Source organism: Phoenix dactylifera, chromosome 4 (genome assembly GCF_009389715.1).
Source record: "Phoenix dactylifera cultivar Barhee BC4 chromosome 4, palm_55x_up_171113_PBpolish2nd_filt_p, whole genome shotgun sequence".
Lineage (NCBI taxonomy): Eukaryota > Viridiplantae > Streptophyta > Magnoliopsida > Arecales > Arecaceae > Phoenix > Phoenix dactylifera.
In genome coordinates, this window is record NC_052395.1 from 14,824,256 (window position 1) to 14,842,232 (window position 17,977).

Consider the following 17,977-nt stretch of genomic DNA (forward strand, 5'->3'; position numbering starts at 1 on the left):
GACGAGCTTCTCGGTCGGATCGACGACGAAAACCTCAAGTTCCTTCTATAAAATACTTAGAGATCTAAGCTTCTAATGGAAGAACTCCCCTGGGTGATACCAAAAGAGACGGAAAAAAACTCTTTTATAGAAGAAGATTGGCTCAAACAAGGAAAGATCCGATCACCTTAGACTCCTCCCTCCGATGGAATTGGAGGAAGAAATCGGAACAGGGGTAGTCTTTCCCTGTCACACGTGCCGGGGCATCTGATGTGCCCCAGCGGCCGGCCCAGTCGCAATACGATTCTCCAAACTTCCAAATACGGCGAAGCTTAAGCAACCAGATTTGGGACGGAGTTCGGGTTGCATCTTTCGCACGGAAGAATGTCAACCGTTGGATGGATCCTTGCACAACTCTCAAAGCACTCCAATTTCTCTGTTTTCTGCTGCATAGATCCCGAAGCGGTTATTGTACGATCCAACGGTTGAGAGAAGAGAAATCACTCTTTCGCGCGAAAGATACAACCCGAACCCTCGGGAGGCTGGGACGAGCAAAACCTTTCGTCTTCCGGACAGCCTTATCCGCACCGTGGGGACGTCTAGCGGCTCTCCGATTTCCACTATCCCTTCTCATCGCTATTTGATCCTCTTTCCTTTGCGCTAACTCCAAAACCCTACCTTCTCCAATCCCTCTCCCCTCGAAACCCTAGCTCCCATGGCGGCCCTCCTATCCTCCCAGTCCCAGTGCCGCTTCTCCGCTGCCGCCCCGAGATCCTCCGTCTCGGCCAGGCGGAGCTGCTTCGATGGCCACCGGAGACCCCTCTGGTTCCGCCGCCTAGGGTTCTGCTGCTCTTCTTCTTCATCGAGGTTTCGCACACTCGATTCCGGATGGGGAGATGTTCCGGTTGGTCCAGTTCTCTTCCAACGTAGGCGTTTTTAGATTATTTTCCACTTATTTATATGCAACTAGAGTTTTAAATGGAAATATGAGCAATGTAGAGATGTATACGATCGGGAAGTTGGCATAATCTGAATGAATTGGATGAGCAATTCGATTAATATTCGCTTTTTTGTTACCATAGTCGAATCAGCTACTATTTATGAACTATTCACTGGAGAAGACTTCTTTCCTGTGTCATTGTCAAAATTCTGACTAAAAGAGTTCCTTCGAGTAAGATTGCTGAGGATTTTAGAGCAAATTTCTCCTCTCTCTCTCTCTCTCTCTCTCTCTCTCTCTCTTAATTTCTGTTACATCATAATTTCCACATTGTAAAGATTCTTGAGTCACAAAGAGATGCTTTCTTCAAGTAGGCAGTGTAATATTAAAATAAAGACAAATTTCTCGTATGTTGGATAATTAATGCTATTTGTTTCCTCATAGGAGGAAATGGGATTATTTTTTTATAATCATATCATATGTTCTGTGAAAATCACCTTTTGAATAGTTCCATTCGGTAAGAAGGTTGAGATTCTTGGATCACTTCTCATGATTTTCTTCTCCACTATATTAGATTTTCTTCGTTGTGTTTGGTATGGCCTTTGCAGCAATGCATAGTGCTTTTCTTGACCAAGAAATTGAATTTTCTAAAGAGAGAGACTAATTCTTGATGGGTTTGATGAAAATCCTCTCTTTTTGCACCGTAGATGGTTGAATTAGTTGCACAATTTTGATTTATTTTTCTTTGTAAAGTTAACTTGTTTTTTCTAGTAAAATAGTTCTCGCTTTGGTAAGAATGCTGAGACTTGAGATATTTCTCCTGCTTTTTTTTTTTGGTTTCATAAGATAGATCTCCTGCCTACCTGATATGCTTACTATGAACTAGAAATCAATATGGCCATATTTCCTTTGAAGAAGATGAAAGTGTTTGAGAGAGAGAAGTTCTTCGTGGGTCAGATGAATAATCAGTTGTTTTCATTCATTTCTTTCAGAGCAAGGTTCGCCGTACCGGTATCGAACTCCGTACCGGTGCCGCACTAGTATAGGCGTACCGAGTGTCAGTACGGTACGGTATACGGTACGCCAGGCGTACCGACATTGGCGTACCAATACCGGTATCCATCGGTACGGTTACGGTACGCTCGATACCGATCTGTACTGACCGGTACAGCATACCATGTTCCAGAGTTTGTTGGTTAGATTGGACAGTTTTATTCTATATTACAAAAATTAACTTTCCATCTCCATAGTAAAATTCTTATCAAAATCGTTCCTTGAACTATGCTCCGATTTTTGAACCACTTTCATTTATATTTTTGTACCATTAGATCAGCTTGCCTTCTTGGTGCTTGACATGGATTCTTTCATGAGATATAGGTTGAATTTCTTTCTTTTCTTACTGGGGAGAATAGAATTAATTCTGCCAATTCAATATCATTCTCTGTGGCAGTCACTTTAATGTGTTCTCTTATTAAAACCACAAACAGTTTCTTTTGGTAAATGCTGAGAGCAGTTTGTATATCTTTTGAATTCTTGGGCAGAAGAAGAACTCATTTCACCTAAAGGAATGTGCAATTTCCATAGCATTGGCAATTGGATTGGTCACTGGTGTTCCTACATTGGACTGGCCTGCACATGCATCCCCTTTAGGCCCTGTGCTGCCTGATCTGTCAGTGCTAATTTCTGGACCACCTATTAAGGATCCTGGTGCCTTGTTGAGGTATGCATTGCCAATCAATAACAAAGCCATTCGGGAGGTTCAAAAGCCTCTTGAGGATATCACAGACAGTCTCAAAATCTCCGGGGTTAGAGCATTGGATTTAGTTCAGAGAGTAAGCATAACTAACAAAAGTCTCATTCTGAGATCTTATTTGCTATTCCTTACAATTTCTGCAATCACTCAAGTGATTTTTGTTTTATAATTACTGAATTATACATGTTACAGTATGTCATGTAAAATGATGTTCTTAAATGAGTACATTGTGCTCATCTTTGGCTTTGCTTTACAAAAAGCACTTTCACCATTCTTCAACTTAAAAATAAAAAGCAATTAGTTTGAAAGAAGCTGATTTTCATAATGCTTAATAAAAAGTGCTTCTCACACAAGCAGAGGTCAAATAGCTTCTTCTGCGAGATGCTAGAGAAACTAGTTTTCATTTCATGCTTGTATCAATCACATTATGTTTTCATAAATATAATTGGATTTGCCTCACCTAAGAGCAGGAATGGTGGAGATGCAAATGGATTAGACAAACTTAAATTTAACCAACTCAATGTGCACCCAAACCCGAAACTTGATTATGTTAGTCATCTCAAAGTCCTTAATCCAAACCAAAATCTCAACAAAGTTGGACTTAAGTCCATGTTAGTTACATACAACCCAGTTGAAACCAAATAGACTGAAAACTACTTCCATCTTTGTGCTAGCAAACACCAAACAAGAGGAGCCATTCTCTTTAAAATACTTCTGTGGAGGTGCTTCATGAAAAGCATTCTTTAAATAGCAAAAGCAAAGTGAAACATGCCCTGAGTATGGATGCCCCATTATGCCATTGTAATTATAGCATGCTGGCATATTATTTTTCTAACTGGAAAACACCTAGCAACATTAATGTGATAGACAACAGCTGGAGGAATTTTGAACAAATACAATGAGATTGGAGTGGTTGGTGATATTCTATAACCTAAGATGATGATTTTCTATCACTTATTAAATTAATCGTGTATCTGGAAAAGGAACCCATTTATGCTACATTTCCAGTACCACTATCTAAACTAGTTGAATTCTAGTGCATAATGTGGTTTAAAGGCATGTTGCCTTGCATGCAATGATGAGGCATCCTTGACCTAACCCTATGGCTGTAAGTGAGTGAAATTTTAGGCAAATCAAATCATGCTCAAGATCATTTTGTATCATAAACAGGCTGAGCTTAAGTGCAGCTCAACCAAATTCTACTGTAACTCATAGGAAAAAAAAATAACCCCATCCTTCCTGAGCCAGGGCTTTAAAATATATAATTTGAATACATTTCAGTTGTGAGATCTTAATCTGATGGCTTATTGCATTCTTCTGTACATAAAAAGAGTCAGGGCAGACATATATAAAAATCTTATTTATAAATTTACAAATAATAACTGAAATAACATTGACATACTATGTGATATACTTATTTAATCAAGCTCAACATAAGTGAGCTGGCCAATATCAAACTTTCCTTGTTTACTGATGAGGCAGTCTGTTACTTATCTGAGTTTTATGCTGAACACAGGATTATCATGAATAGCTTACTTGTTTGACTCTACCTCTCATAATGTTGATGAGCTAGATAATGTCTTGCTGCTTTTTTATCAGATGATGATATTCTTGCCCTATTGGTTCATCTCTTGGATGATTACAACTCAACTATAACAATTTACTGATTCTGGCTTGATGTAGTCTCAGGACTCCATCTTATACTTAGTTTATGTTTTTTGTTATTTCTGTGTTTTTCATCCAAAGCCATGTTTAGGCTTGGATTTTCAGTCGAGTCATGTACTAGTACTGCCAAGCAAAAGGGGTCCACCTAGGTGTGATAGAAAGCCTAACCCAACTCCAAACTACTACACTTAATTGCTTGAGCCTTAGCCTTTCTTCAATGCCCACGGTCATCACTCATCTATAGGAATGGAGGAGAATGTATGATAGTCTTGGAAATAAAATTGTTGAATGTCTGGAAGAAGGGGGGAAGGAAGTTAGAAGAGAAAAAAAAATACAAAATAAATCTGCAAAAATATGCAGAAATCTGCAGAAAACAATATAAAAAAAAGAAAAGAAAAAAATACTGTTCACATGAACAGTAACCCGACCGTTGCTGTTCACGGAACAGTAACCCGACCTGGTTACCATTCACAGAACAGTAACTCGGCCTATAAAAAGGGAGGACAACATCCAAAAAAAAAAGAGAAGAAATCCTAGAAAGGTGAGTGTCACCATGGGCAAAGCCCTGAGAGACCTTTTTTCTTCCACTTTCATCCTGCTTCTTGACCTATTTCTTCTTGGAGCCACTTTCTTGACTCCATGACCCTTCATCTCGATATCTTGGTGGAGCGCGGTCTGAAAGTTCTTATTGGATTGGAGGGACCAAACTCGCAGAGGTAATTATCCGACTAGTTCTATCACCATCTTTTGCCCATCCCTCGTTTTTTCGTCCATCAATCATTATTTCCACCCATCATCATTACCCTCGTTGCCATCTATCACATCCTTGAAATTCGAGTTTACTGGCAGTATTTTTTTTATTGTTCTGTTGTGGTTATTTTCAGTTTGCTGCACTAGTTATATTTCATTGATTAAGTTTTAATAATAAGATATCTATCATATTCTGTTTTGCGTTCACATACCTCTATGATGATCTTTTGAGATAATGGGTATTTGCTAAAGTGTCTAGTCAATCGTACCATAATTGATTATTATGAAATCAATCTACACCTGTAGTAATCGATTATAGGTTGCACCAAAGTAGTATCAGAGCAAATAGATCCTGCATATCTAGAAATATTTATTATTGTGTTTGCATCATAACGTTCATTTTTTCTACACTTTAAATTTTGAGAATTAAATTTCTGCACTTCCAAATAGAGAAATATATTTTCTGAATTAACAAAACAGTAAATTATATTTTCTGCATTTAAAACTACAAAAATTTTAATTTTTGGAGTTAAAAATGCAGAAAAATTAGTTTCTGCACTTACAAAAAATTCTGCATTCATTTTCCACATTTAAAAAATAAAAAAATATTTCTGCATTAAAATATTAATTTCTGTATTAAAATATTCATTTTCGGAATTAAAAAATGAAAAAAATCCGAAAAAAAATTCTGAAAAAATTTTGTGTCACCTCCATAACATTGGAAGCACCTCCGAAACAGTTTTGGGTCGAATCTTAGCCTACAATCATGTTTGATAATTGGCAAGATGCATTTAAAATCCAACAACAGACCTTAGAGCAGATCCAACGACAGGTAGAACACCTCTCCAGCTTCATGACTAGACTAGAATTGAACATACCTGAGATAGTGAGACCTAGGAGAGAGAAAAACTATCAGGATAAACCAAGACGTAGAGTCAGACCTCAAGGTAGACAAAGATCCATCAGAGGGTAGTTGAGAGTAGTAAATCAGATGAGATAGAAAATAAATTAGATGACCGACCACCACGTAGAAATAGAGAGAGACCACCACATAGAGAACCCCCTCGTGCCAGACGTTGGGATGATGGCATTAAGATTGATATTGGGGATTTTAAGGGGCGTTTCCAACTAGATGCTTTTCTTGATTGGGTCAACAAAACCGACCAATATTTTGATTGGAATGAAATCCCTGAGGATAAAGAGGTCAAATTTGTGACCCTCAAATTAAAGGGACACGCTCTGGTTTGGTGGAAGCAACTCCAAGAATGAAGAGTTCAACAAGGTAAGGATAATATTCGTACCTGGAGTAAGATAAAGGAGAAGTTAAGGAAGAGATTTGTCCCATTGGATTATCGCCAAAATCTCTACTTGAAATTCTAAAACCTTCGACAAGGGACTAAAATCGTGGATGAGTACACCGAGAAGTTCTATAAGCTCCAAGCAAAAAACGATCTTAGTGAGGACCCCATTCATGTTACTAGTAGATTTATCAATGGCTTAAGACGGGATATTCTGGACCTAGTGGTGATGTTCGATGTCTTGAGTATTGATGATGCCCATCGCCGTGCACTGAAAGTGGAAACACAACAAGGGCGAACTAGTGGTCGAAAGTGGGACTCAAACAGAAACTCTATTACCCAAGGAAAGAGTCAGTTCGACAAGAAAGTAAGTTTTCATAACTCTACCAAGACCACAACTACCTTAAAGCCCAATTTTAACAAGGACTTATGGGACAAGGGCAAAGGCATACTGGCACCGGCACCTGATTCCACTATCATTTGCTATAAGTGCCGACAACCCGGACATAAATTCTTTAAATGCCCCCTGAGAAAATTCCAGTCTCAGTCACATCTGATTGAGCAAGGACGATTCAGATGAGTCCAATCTAGAGGCAAATGAGGGTAAGTCTGAACAACAGGATGGGTCGGAGAACGACGATGTCCACATTACAGGTGATGAGGTGGGCCCACTCATGGTGACTCACCGTGTCATGGTCGCGCCTAAGCAATTTGTCTAGGATAATTGGTTGAGGCGAAGTATTTTCTTGACTATAGGTACTGCGGGGGGATATAGATGTTCTATCTTGATTGATAGTGGCAGTACTGAAAACTTCGTGTCTCAATACATGGTTGATAAACTAAAGATACCTACACAAAAGATTCATAAACCATATAAGGTATCTTGGTTTAAGGAGAGAGTTGAGGTTCCGGTCACCCACAGGTGTCTAGTAGAGTTTTTCATTGAAAAACGATACCAAGATCAGGTATGGTGTGACGTTATGCCTATGGAGGTGTGCCACATATTGTTAGATAAGCCTTGGCAGTACGATAGGAAGTCTCAGCATGATGGAGAAAAGAATACATATTTCTTTGTGAAAGATAAAATGAATATCACACTTTATCCACAAAAGGAATTGTATGGGAATAACACAAAAAAATTTATGAAAGAAAAAGGCAAAGAACCTACTCAAAGAGCCTTGTTTCCTTTCCAACACCAAATTGTCACGCGCTTCAGGAAGACAGGCGTAACCCAAGTTGGAAGTACCTAGAAAAACGACTATTGAAACAGGGCTGCTACCGCGATACTATAGCGCACTTTTTTGCTACCCCGGGACAAGGGACTAAAAGCCCAACCAACTCCTCTTTGATGACTGGCTTATCAAGGCTGAACCAAAAGAGAATACAGGATTGTACACCCTGTTGTCTATCGCTAGTGGCTCTTGGGAGGATGTCACCATGGACCTCATTGTAGGACTACCCATGACTGCTAGGAAGGTTGATTCGATTTTTGTTATGGTGGACTGGTTTTCAAAAATAGCACATTTCATTCCATGCAGGAAAACATCTGATGCATCTCATATGGCACATTTTTTTTTAAAGAAATTGTTAGATTGTATGGTATCCCAAGGTCATTCACATCTGATAGGGACACAAAATTCACTAGTTATTTTTGGAAAACTCTTTAGAGCAAATTAGGAACAAAACTAAACTTCAGCAGTGCTTATCACCCCCCAAACAGATGGTCAGACAGAGGTAGTGAACCGTACACTCGGTAACATGCTTAGATGTTTGGTTAGTGAGCGTCCTACTCAGTGAGATTTGGTTTTAGCATAGGCTGAATTTGCATACAATAGTTCTATAAATCGTACTACTGGTAAGTCTCCATTTAAAATCATCTATGATTTTTCTATTCCACACATACTTGATCGTGCTTCCATTCTCTATCATGGTCGGATAAGTGCCGAAGCAAATGACAATATTGAGTAGGTCCGTCATATCCAACGGAAAGTTCATCAGCGTTTGCTCGACTCCAGTGCTATGTATAAGGATGATGTTGACTGTCATCGCAGGGAGGTTCACTTTGCAGAGGGTGATTTGGTGATGGCCTATTTCAAGAGAGAGAGATTTTCATTGGGCAGTTACAGCAAACTCAGCCCGCGAAAGTATGGTCCATTCCATATACGTCGAAAGCTGGGGAAGAATGCCTATTGAAGCTTCCAGACAACGTCTAGACTTCTGCAATTTTCAACATTGTTGACCTGTATTAGTTTCAAGGAGATCCACCAGAGGCAGTTGCAGTTCCAGATCTACCCAGCACCAACTCAGAGTCCAGTTTCAATGAGGGTATTGAGGATATTCTTGATGTGCGAGTAATAGACACTAGGCGTGGGCAGTACCGTAGATTCCTTGTGCATTGGCAAGGGAGACCTATGTCAGACAGTTCATGGATCAGTGAGGACGAGTCGAGGCGCTAGAGACCTGGTTTGTCGCAGTGCATACAGGAGACCTACTCGTCAGGAGTCGAGTTCTTTCCATTTGGGGGGAACTAATGTAGTCTCAGGACTCTATCTTATACTTAGTTTATATTTTTTGTTGTTTCTGTATTTTTCATCCAAAGCCATGTTTAGGCTTGGATTTTCAGTCGAGTCATGTACTAGTACTGCCAAACAAAAAGGGTCTACCTAGGTGTGATAGAAAACCTAACCCAACTCCAAACCACCACACTTAATTGCTTAAGCCTTAGCCTTTTTTCAATGCCCACGGTCATCACTCATTTTTAGGAACGAAGGAGGATGAATGATAGTCTTGGAAAGAGAATTGTTGAATGTATGGAAGAAAGGGGGAAGGAACTTAGAAGAGAAAAAAAGGATCCAATATAAATCTGCAGAAATACGCAGAAATCTGCAAAAAACAGCAAAGAGAAAAAAAAGAAAAAAAATACTATTCACATGAACAGTAACCCGACCTGTTACTGTTCACGAAATAGTAACCTGACCGTTACCGTTCATGGACTAGTAACCCGACCCGGTTACTCTTCCCCGCAATAACTCCAATAGGCAGAAGTAATTCGGGATTGGAAAAACACCTATTTATAAACTCGCTAAAGGAGCCTTTTTTGATTATATTCCGCGCCGAAGATTTGTGCTTGTGGGCTGGGGTGAATATAGCGGACCAGCGGATCTGGTGGTCGACAATCGTTCGGACTTGGTACCCCGACGTATAAATATTCACAGCCCGGCTCACACGGATTTGAACCCGTGACCTCAAGGTTATGAGCCTTGCGAGCTACCAAACTGCTCTACTCCGCGCTGAAGAACTGGGAACCAATGGACGAAAAAAAATTGGATACACCCCCCTCCCGTACAAGTGCTACCCCTCGATTCATTCGCCTGTGGGTTTAAGCTTCTAGTGAATTCACAGATGTACTAGCAGGCTTTTGCTACTTCATTCCTCCATTTGAAAGGAATGGTAGCGCACTCAACCTCCTTTGTGTGCCGCGCATTTCCTTCACGAGTACGTTCGCCTACTCCGCCAAATACGGATACGCCTCCATGAGCTTTCTAAACCATGTTTCTTTTCTTTTTTTTTGTCGAAACTATCCATGGGCAACCTGTTTCAGACAAAGAATGGGACAGGGGAGGAAGTGGAAGAGGTTGTTGGAGAGGAACTGAGATTTGCAAGGGTACTGAAGCAAGTTGGACACTTTTAGCTTACAGTCACTGCTTCCCTCTCTACTGCGGGCCCTGACATCGCTTACAGAATGGTAGTTTTCAATCTCGTTTGAGTAGGTGAGAAGTCTATTAAAAGGGAAGGCAACATCAGAAAAAAAATTCTAGAAAGGTGAGTGCCACCATGGACAAAGCCCTGAGAGACTCTTTTCCTTCCACTTTCATCCTACTTCTTGACCTATTTCTTCTTGGAGCCACCTTCTTGACCCCATCATCCTTCATCTCGATATCTTGGTGGAGCGCGGCCTGAAGGTTCGTCATCCATTAATCATTATCTCCACCCATCATCATTACCATCGTTGCCATCTATCACATCCTTGAAACTCAAGTTTACTGGCAGTATTTTTTTTTATTGTTCTGTTGTGGTTATTTTCAGTTTGTTGCACAAGTTATATTTCATTGATTAGGCTTCAGTAATAAGATATCTATCATGTTCTGTTTTGTGTTTACATACCCCTATGATAATCTTTTGGGATGATGAATATTTGCTGAAGTGTCTAATCAATCGCACCATAATTGATTATTATGAAATCAATCTACACATGTAGTAATCGATTATAGGTTGTACCATGGCTTTATTATCTGCCACCTATTATTCATTATTTCAAAACTTTAAAAATAGTTATGCATACTTTAGCCAGGTGATTCCCTGTTAAACTAGATTCTTTTGGTCAATACATTATGCAATTACATAAAAAAGAAAATTAAATAAATAAGATATTTTCCTGCTTTGAACTGTAGAATGTAAGGCAGGCATCTCGTGCTCTCAGTCAGGGGAGAACTTTGATTCTGTCAAGTGTGGCTGAATCAAAAAAAGAACATGGACAAGTGCTGGTTGACAAGCTGGCCGCTGGAATGGAAGAGCTCCAACGTATTATAGAGGAACGGGATAGAGATGCAATTGCACCAAAACAAAAGGAGCTTCTACAATATGTTGGAGAGTAAGATATTTCTATTATGTAAAATGTTTATGTTGAATTATATGACAATTATTTCATATGCATATCAGCAAAACTAACCTTATCTCCTGATCTTGCATGTTGATGTTTTACAGTTTTCTTATATTTTTCCATTTCATGTTTACTGCATTTTGTTACCTAGTCAACATTGATAGATAGGGAGCAAGATGCCTAACTTTGGACCTGTGTTCTGTGAATTAGAAGAGCAAGCTTTGGCTCTAGTGTCACTTAAGAGAAATTTACAGACTTTAAACAAAAGGTAGTAGTGAAGTATATAGTACTAGTAATAGTACATTATTTGCAAATAACTTACATGTAAGTTTCTCCTGGAATAGCGGATGATTTAAGATACTAGTATCAACTATAAATTTGGGCTATAGGCCACAAATGAACTTCATTATTTGCAGTTTTGAGTTACTAAATTAAAGCCAGGGTGCCAATTCTAAATAACCATGACATGAGAAATTAAAAAAAGAATGTCACTTTTGCTTAAATTGCTTCCTAGCTTAGTTAGTAGACTTGTGAGTCGGTGCTGGAGAGTTTTTGGATGCCAGAGTGGGAAGCTGAGCTTCAAAAAAAATAAAAGGAAGCACCCAGGAAGCAGGTGTGAGAATGAGATTATGAAATGGGTGCGGCACCTAAGGAAGAAAATCCCATCTACTAAGTTAACAAGTCATGATTGTGCTTTAATGTTTTTTTACAACAGCTGCAGGACCTGATGTTATGTTTTTTTATTATTTAAAACAGTAAGCATGGAGATAATTCACTTTATACCATGAATAATGTCATGTTTTCAAAATATGCATGAACTTAAGGCTCATGTTGTTCACAATTCCATACGGTGTTGTGGCTTTTGAAGGCTGGACAGTCTAGGCATTTCTTTTTGCCTTCTCATTCCTCTTAAATCTGTTAACTTAGTGTTTTCTTTCCTGCATGACACTTTTCCTTATAAATATAATTGCTATTTTTTGTACTGAAAATTCATGTGATATTCTTATTACCATTTTTCTGTTTGGTAGTCGCTAAAAGCATTGAACTGTATTCTACTTGCTTATAAGACGTCATGTGATGTTTAACTTTCCTTGGTTATCTGGGTGAGAAATATCTGACACGAGAACATGGGCATAAGCCTTCTTAAAAGGCACAGTTCTCATATATACCCTTGTCATTGACTGCAGCTGAGATCTTCCTGCGACATTGGATTTCTGCAGTGTTGAAGAGGATATGGTGGATGGTTTCCCGTATGAAGTGCCAGAGGAATACAGCAGTTTGCCTCTTTTAAAGGGAAGGGCAACTGTCGATATGAAGGTTAAAGTTAAGGACAATCCTAATATACAGGACTGTGTATTTCGCATAGTTCTTGATGGGTACAATGCCCCCGTGACAGCTGGGAACTTTTTAGATCTAGTGGAAAGGCACTTCTATGATGGAATGGAAATCCAAAGAGGTAGATCCTTGTCTCATTATTGAAAATGAGCCCTTGTATCTGATTCATCAACGATAATATCCAACTATATAAAATTAGTGGATATGTGCGAGATGACATTTATCATCAGCTTTGTATATTAAGAAACTTCAGCTATGTTTGTATGTGTCTCATTTTCATGTTCCTGTTCTGTATTTTTAATTCATGATGGCTGCATACTTGTCTTATTTCTTTCAAGCATGCAATAATCAAAATTTGATGTGGTTCTTATGCAGCTGATGGCTTTGTTGTTCAAACTGGAGATCCTGAGGGACCTGCTGAAGGTTTTATTGATCCAAGTACAGAAAAAATCCGATCAATACCTTTAGAAATCATGGTTGCTGGTGACAAAACACCTGTCTATGGTGCAACGTTGGAAGTAAGTTGCTTTACTTGCTTTATGAAGTAATTTTGATACTTCATCTTTAATAACCTGGTTATATTATTGTTTAACACTTTGAAGCCTTAAGTGCTAGCATCTTATTAGTGATGGCATCTTTCGAATGCCTGGATAAATGAAAAAATTAGCTAAACTTTACTGCATAAAATGTGAGGTTCCCAACCTTGATTGGACGCCTTTGCTTGAGGTCTCAAGGCCCGTGGCTAACAAATACACTCTCTTTCTTATAGAATGCATCTGTTAAGAGACTAATTACCTGCACTATGGAGAGAAACAAGAGGAGGATCATATCACTGATTAAGCTAAATAGAGTTTCTTGGTAGGAAATATAATCCAAATATTGGTTGATGTCCAGGATTGAAGTCTCTGTCTGTTGCGGTTACCCCAAATCAGAATTGTGAGATATTGTCTTGGGATGAAAACTGGGTTGCTCTACTTTGTACTGTGTAGGACAAACTAGGACAGTTACCAGGATGACCGGTACCCATTGTCCCAACTCCCAACACTTAGGATGGGCTTGCTTCTTGGTAATTTGCTAGGATGATATTTTTTCTTTATTTCTAATGTTTCTCTCTTGTTTATTGTTTTTAATGGTTGTTTAAAGACTTATTTGATATTTATTTATGTCATGATTTAGAATTAGGGGATGTTTTTGAGGGTTTGGACTTAATCCTCAAGGAGAGGTCCTATGTCAGTACATCCTCTAGAGATATGACACAAATAACTAGAAAAGAAAGAAAAAGAGGAAGAAGGTGAGAGTTCGATCATGGGCACCATAAACCTAATACCAAATTGGTACTGGTATTGATTTCCGCACCATAAATCCAATCATGAGCTCAAAAGCCTCGTCTAATCTCAAATTATGATAAACCCATTCTAAAAACTAAACAATCATTAGAAACGGTAAACAATAGTAAGGAACAGGGTTTGTCGTACCGGCCCGTACCGGCTGGTATGGGCCGGTACGAACCGGTCCGGGTTGGGATCCAGTACCGGAAGTTTTTCATTGGAAAACCAGCCGGTACGACTACCGTACCAGTACGGGACTGGTATGTACCGGTCCGGGCCGCCACCGGTACCGGTACGGCAGACCGTGGTAAGGAACAAATAAAAGCAGAAAAAAGTGTCCTAATGAATCAATGGGATGCCAATGACCAATCCATTCCCAGTGTCAGAACAGTACTGACCAATATTAGGTCCAAGACTGAGATTTAAAACCTTGTTAAATGGGTTCCAAGTCATTAGTCGAGAGAAATAAGAAAAGCAATTCAACCAATGACGAGCATAGACACACATCAGTCAAGAGAACTGGGAAGAACGTTTCAAACAATAATGAGAGCATAAAAAGCTAGAGAGCATACACACATCTTTCAAGAGAACTAGGAAGAGCATTTCAACCAATAATGAGAGCATACACACACATCCATCGAGAGAATGAGGAAGAGCATTTCAACCAATAATGAGAACATACACACACATCCATCGAGGGAATGAGGAAGAGCATACACTCTCATACATTTTTTTTAAAAAAAACTGTGGCAGGAAATCTAGTACCAACCATTAGTTGATAGGGTTCCAGCAGACCATCAAGCTCTTGGTTCGCTCAGATCTGCGACCTGCATTACACATGCCAAAGTAGAAACAATAATAGTAGGCATTCCTTTTCATCAATTGATGAAAAGGATCTCACTTCAGCTATCTCATTGAATGGGTTTGTGATTAGCCATCAAGTATTCCTTCCTGTTCAAGTGCTCATGTTGGCATCCCAGATTCTGAATACTAGTCCATGATGACCACCCCTAGGATCTCAAGTTATTTTTACCGATTGTCTCATGCTCCAAGGCTGAGCACAACAACCATGGGCATGCATGCATGTGCATACACTTGCATCCATGCATGCATGATCAAACTTGCAAGCATGCACACACATGTATGCATGATCATGCACATGCAATTAAAGAAATCTTCATGGCCGGAAAGCTAGTACCAAACACGCCCAAATCAAAAATGCTTCTTCACAGGACAAATGGTGCCAAATGTTAGTTAATGCACATGCACACAAAGCTAAATAGAGCTTCATGGCAGGAAAGCTAGAAGTACCGAATGTTAGTTATGGGATCATTGCAGTCCAATACAGTGATAATAACAGGCGTCCATTTCATCAATGGATGAAAAAAGATCTCACTCCATCTATCTCATTGATAAATGGGATTGTGGTCAGCCATCAAGTGTCCTTGCTCTTGAGTTGTTCATGTTGACATCACACATGCTGAATCGTAGTATATGATGACCGCCTCTGGGAAGTCAATTTATTTTGCACTGCCAATCACCTCATGGTACCACACTGAGCACATTTTGCATAACACTTGAATCTGGAATACTTTTGGCATCTTTCTGCTGGATTACTGTTAAAATGTTTTTTTCTGCCTTTTCACATTAACAACATCAATCAATTCTCAGAACTGCTGTACTTCATAACTTGCTGGTTATTGGTGCCTGGCATGTATTGTAAGGTAGGTTTGGAGAGTCTGAACATCTATATAGAGGTTAAACGTAAAATTCAGATCATCTTTATCCCACTCATTGTACGCATTCAAAAACTCTTGTCTGGTAAACTCATAACGGATTTCAAAAATTACTCTTTCAGCATGATCGGTGATGTGTGGCTTTTCTCATCCGTATTTAACTCAGCGGCGCATGTCCTGATTCTTCATTATTTCATTTTGATTATCAGGAACTTGGTCGATATAAGGCTCAAACCCGACTTCCATTTAACGCATTTGGAACAATGGCAATGGCTAGAGATGTAAGTCATGCAAAGATCCCCTCATGGAATGCCGTACCGGCCGGTACGGGCCGGTACGTACTGGTCCGGCCGTGGACCGGTACCGGAACGGATAAAAAACCGGTATTTTTCGGTTTTTTATCCGAACCGGCCGGTACGGGTGCGTACCGGCCGGTTCGAGCCCGTACCGGCCGGTTCGGAGCCCGTACCGGCCGGTACCGGCCTCGTACCGGTGGCCGGTTCGCACCGGTACGATTTTTTTTTTTTTTTTTTAGAACCACAGTGCCGCGCGCTGTGGTTTTTGAAACCACCGCGTACCGGCCGGTACGGGACCGGTACCAGCCGGTACGTACCGGACCGGACCGGTACCATACCGGTCCGGCCGGCCACCGGTACGCCGACCGGTACCGGTACGGCGGACCTTGGATCCCCTTTTCAATAGTAAAGTCTTATATTTGTCAGTCCTGACACCATGTCTGCATTGCTGTACTTGAAACAGGAATTTGACGACAATTCTGCTTCCAGCCAGGTCTTTTGGCTGTTAAAAGAAAGTGAACTGACTCCTAGTAATGCTAATATATTGGATGGGCGGTATGCTGTGTTTGGATATGTTACTGAGAATGAGGATTATTTAGCAGATCTCAAGGTGGGAGATGTCATTGAATCAATCCAAGTTGTCTCGGGCCTCGATAACCTTGTAAACCCAAGTTACAAGATTGTGGGTTAGACTTACTCGACGGTACATTTTTCAGTTTGGTTCTCTCAGCATCTATGTGGGCTTTGGAGCATTCTTACGGTGGACATGCACCGGAGCCTCAAATTCTTTTGAATATTTAAAAACATGACTTGCACAGCAGTTAATTCAAATCTTAGAAATTTGTTGAATCCAGTATGTAAGCAATACTATCTGCACATTTGCTTGTATTGTCTGTTTATGAGATCGATTGAAACTACCAGAATCTAAGCAGGTTGAACCAGAATTTTATACTAGGTTGTTGTATCTTTTTAGCCACGTGAGGTAAGCTGTATGACAGTATGAGGAAATATTAATTAAGCCATAAATCAGCCTAATCTATTCCTTATTATTAGTCACATGGTTTACATTATGGCCGAAAGATGACATTATTTGCTTGTTTTTCCAGAAAATGGCATGCATCGACAGCCCTAAACAATTGTGGTTTTAGTGGTTGTTTTTATTAGTTCATATCTTTATAATGGCCTGCAGCGGTATGCTCGAGTTTATGAAATGAAGTCCTTGGCACTGTTCAAGGCTTGAACATGTATGTGATCTTTGTGCATATGCATAAAACTGGATGATTTGTGCATGTAGAGCAAAACACCAATGACTGTTTGCAAAATGAGATATCCAATACAGGGCAGATGTTGGAAAACATGCCCACTTGTAAATTGAAACAGGCCTGGTTCTAGACTTTCTGAATGGAAACAGACCCAGTAAGCCAAAGAGAGAAAATTCTGATGTTGATTCGGCAGGGGTCCAGCAGTTTAACCCATGGGTAACGCGCGTGAGGGCCCTTGTACTCTGTCAACTTCCCTGCTGCTATTTGGTGATAAATCCATGAGACAGGAGCAAGCAATATATATATATATATATATATATATATATATATATATATATATATATATATATATATATATATATATATATATATATATATATATATATATATATATATATATATTTGTGAATCGGCTGCTCACACTATCCTAGCATGAGCATAGCCAGCTACATCAGCATCAAGTAAACAACATAAAGCAAAAGAAATGGAAGACCGCTCGCCCAAGAGACACCATTGATCCCGTGAAGGCAAGGCAAAAGGAGGTCCAACGTGTCTGCATTTCACATATAAGTTCAAAATAAAAGGTAATATGTCCATCTCAACTAAGAATAAAAGAACCGATGTATTCAAGTAAAAATAATGTCTTGTCTTAGTACAAGCAGCTAAACTGTTTGAGATAGTAATACAGTAAATAAACATTCATGGGTTTTCTTTTTATTTTTCTTTTGTTTTTTTTTTGGCAAAAGACTTTCTGCTGCAGCATTGCACAAATTTTCATTTTTTTATTAAGGGTTTGGTTGGTCTCAACGAAATCCATGGACAAGAAAAAATGGAAAAGGAAATTTGAAAAAATTTCAGAAAATTAGATATAGATTTTCTAAATTTGTTCCTTTTTTTATCAAATAAATAAAAAAAAGATTTTCTAGGGAAAACAAGTTTTCTGAGTAATTTTCATGAAAAGAAACAGACCCTAAGAGC

General features: G+C 39.4%; 1 protein-coding gene across 3 annotated transcripts; it reads left to right on the top strand.

Annotated features, from left to right (window-relative positions):
- The first annotated feature begins 523 nt into the window (after window positions 1–523).
- On the top strand, window positions 524–16,776 carry LOC103715968 (peptidyl-prolyl cis-trans isomerase, chloroplastic). Of its 3 annotated transcripts, none has more exons than XM_039125628.1 (7): window positions 524–883; window positions 2,461–2,748; window positions 10,834–11,033; window positions 12,263–12,498; window positions 12,753–12,895; window positions 15,651–15,722; window positions 16,201–16,776. In XM_039125628.1, the coding sequence occupies exons 1-7, from the start codon at window positions 695–697 to the stop codon at window positions 16,426–16,428; spliced, it is 1,356 nt and encodes a 451-aa protein (XP_038981556.1). In that variant the 5' UTR covers window positions 524–694; the 3' UTR covers window positions 16,429–16,776. The 3 variants fall into 3 exon arrangements, with proteins under 3 accessions (XP_038981556.1, XP_038981555.1, XP_038981557.1); XM_039125627.1 differs by having other exon boundaries at window positions 525–883; window positions 2,458–2,748; XM_039125629.1 differs by having other exon boundaries at window positions 791–905; window positions 2,458–2,748.
- Window positions 16,777–17,977: the final 1,201 nt, after the last annotated feature.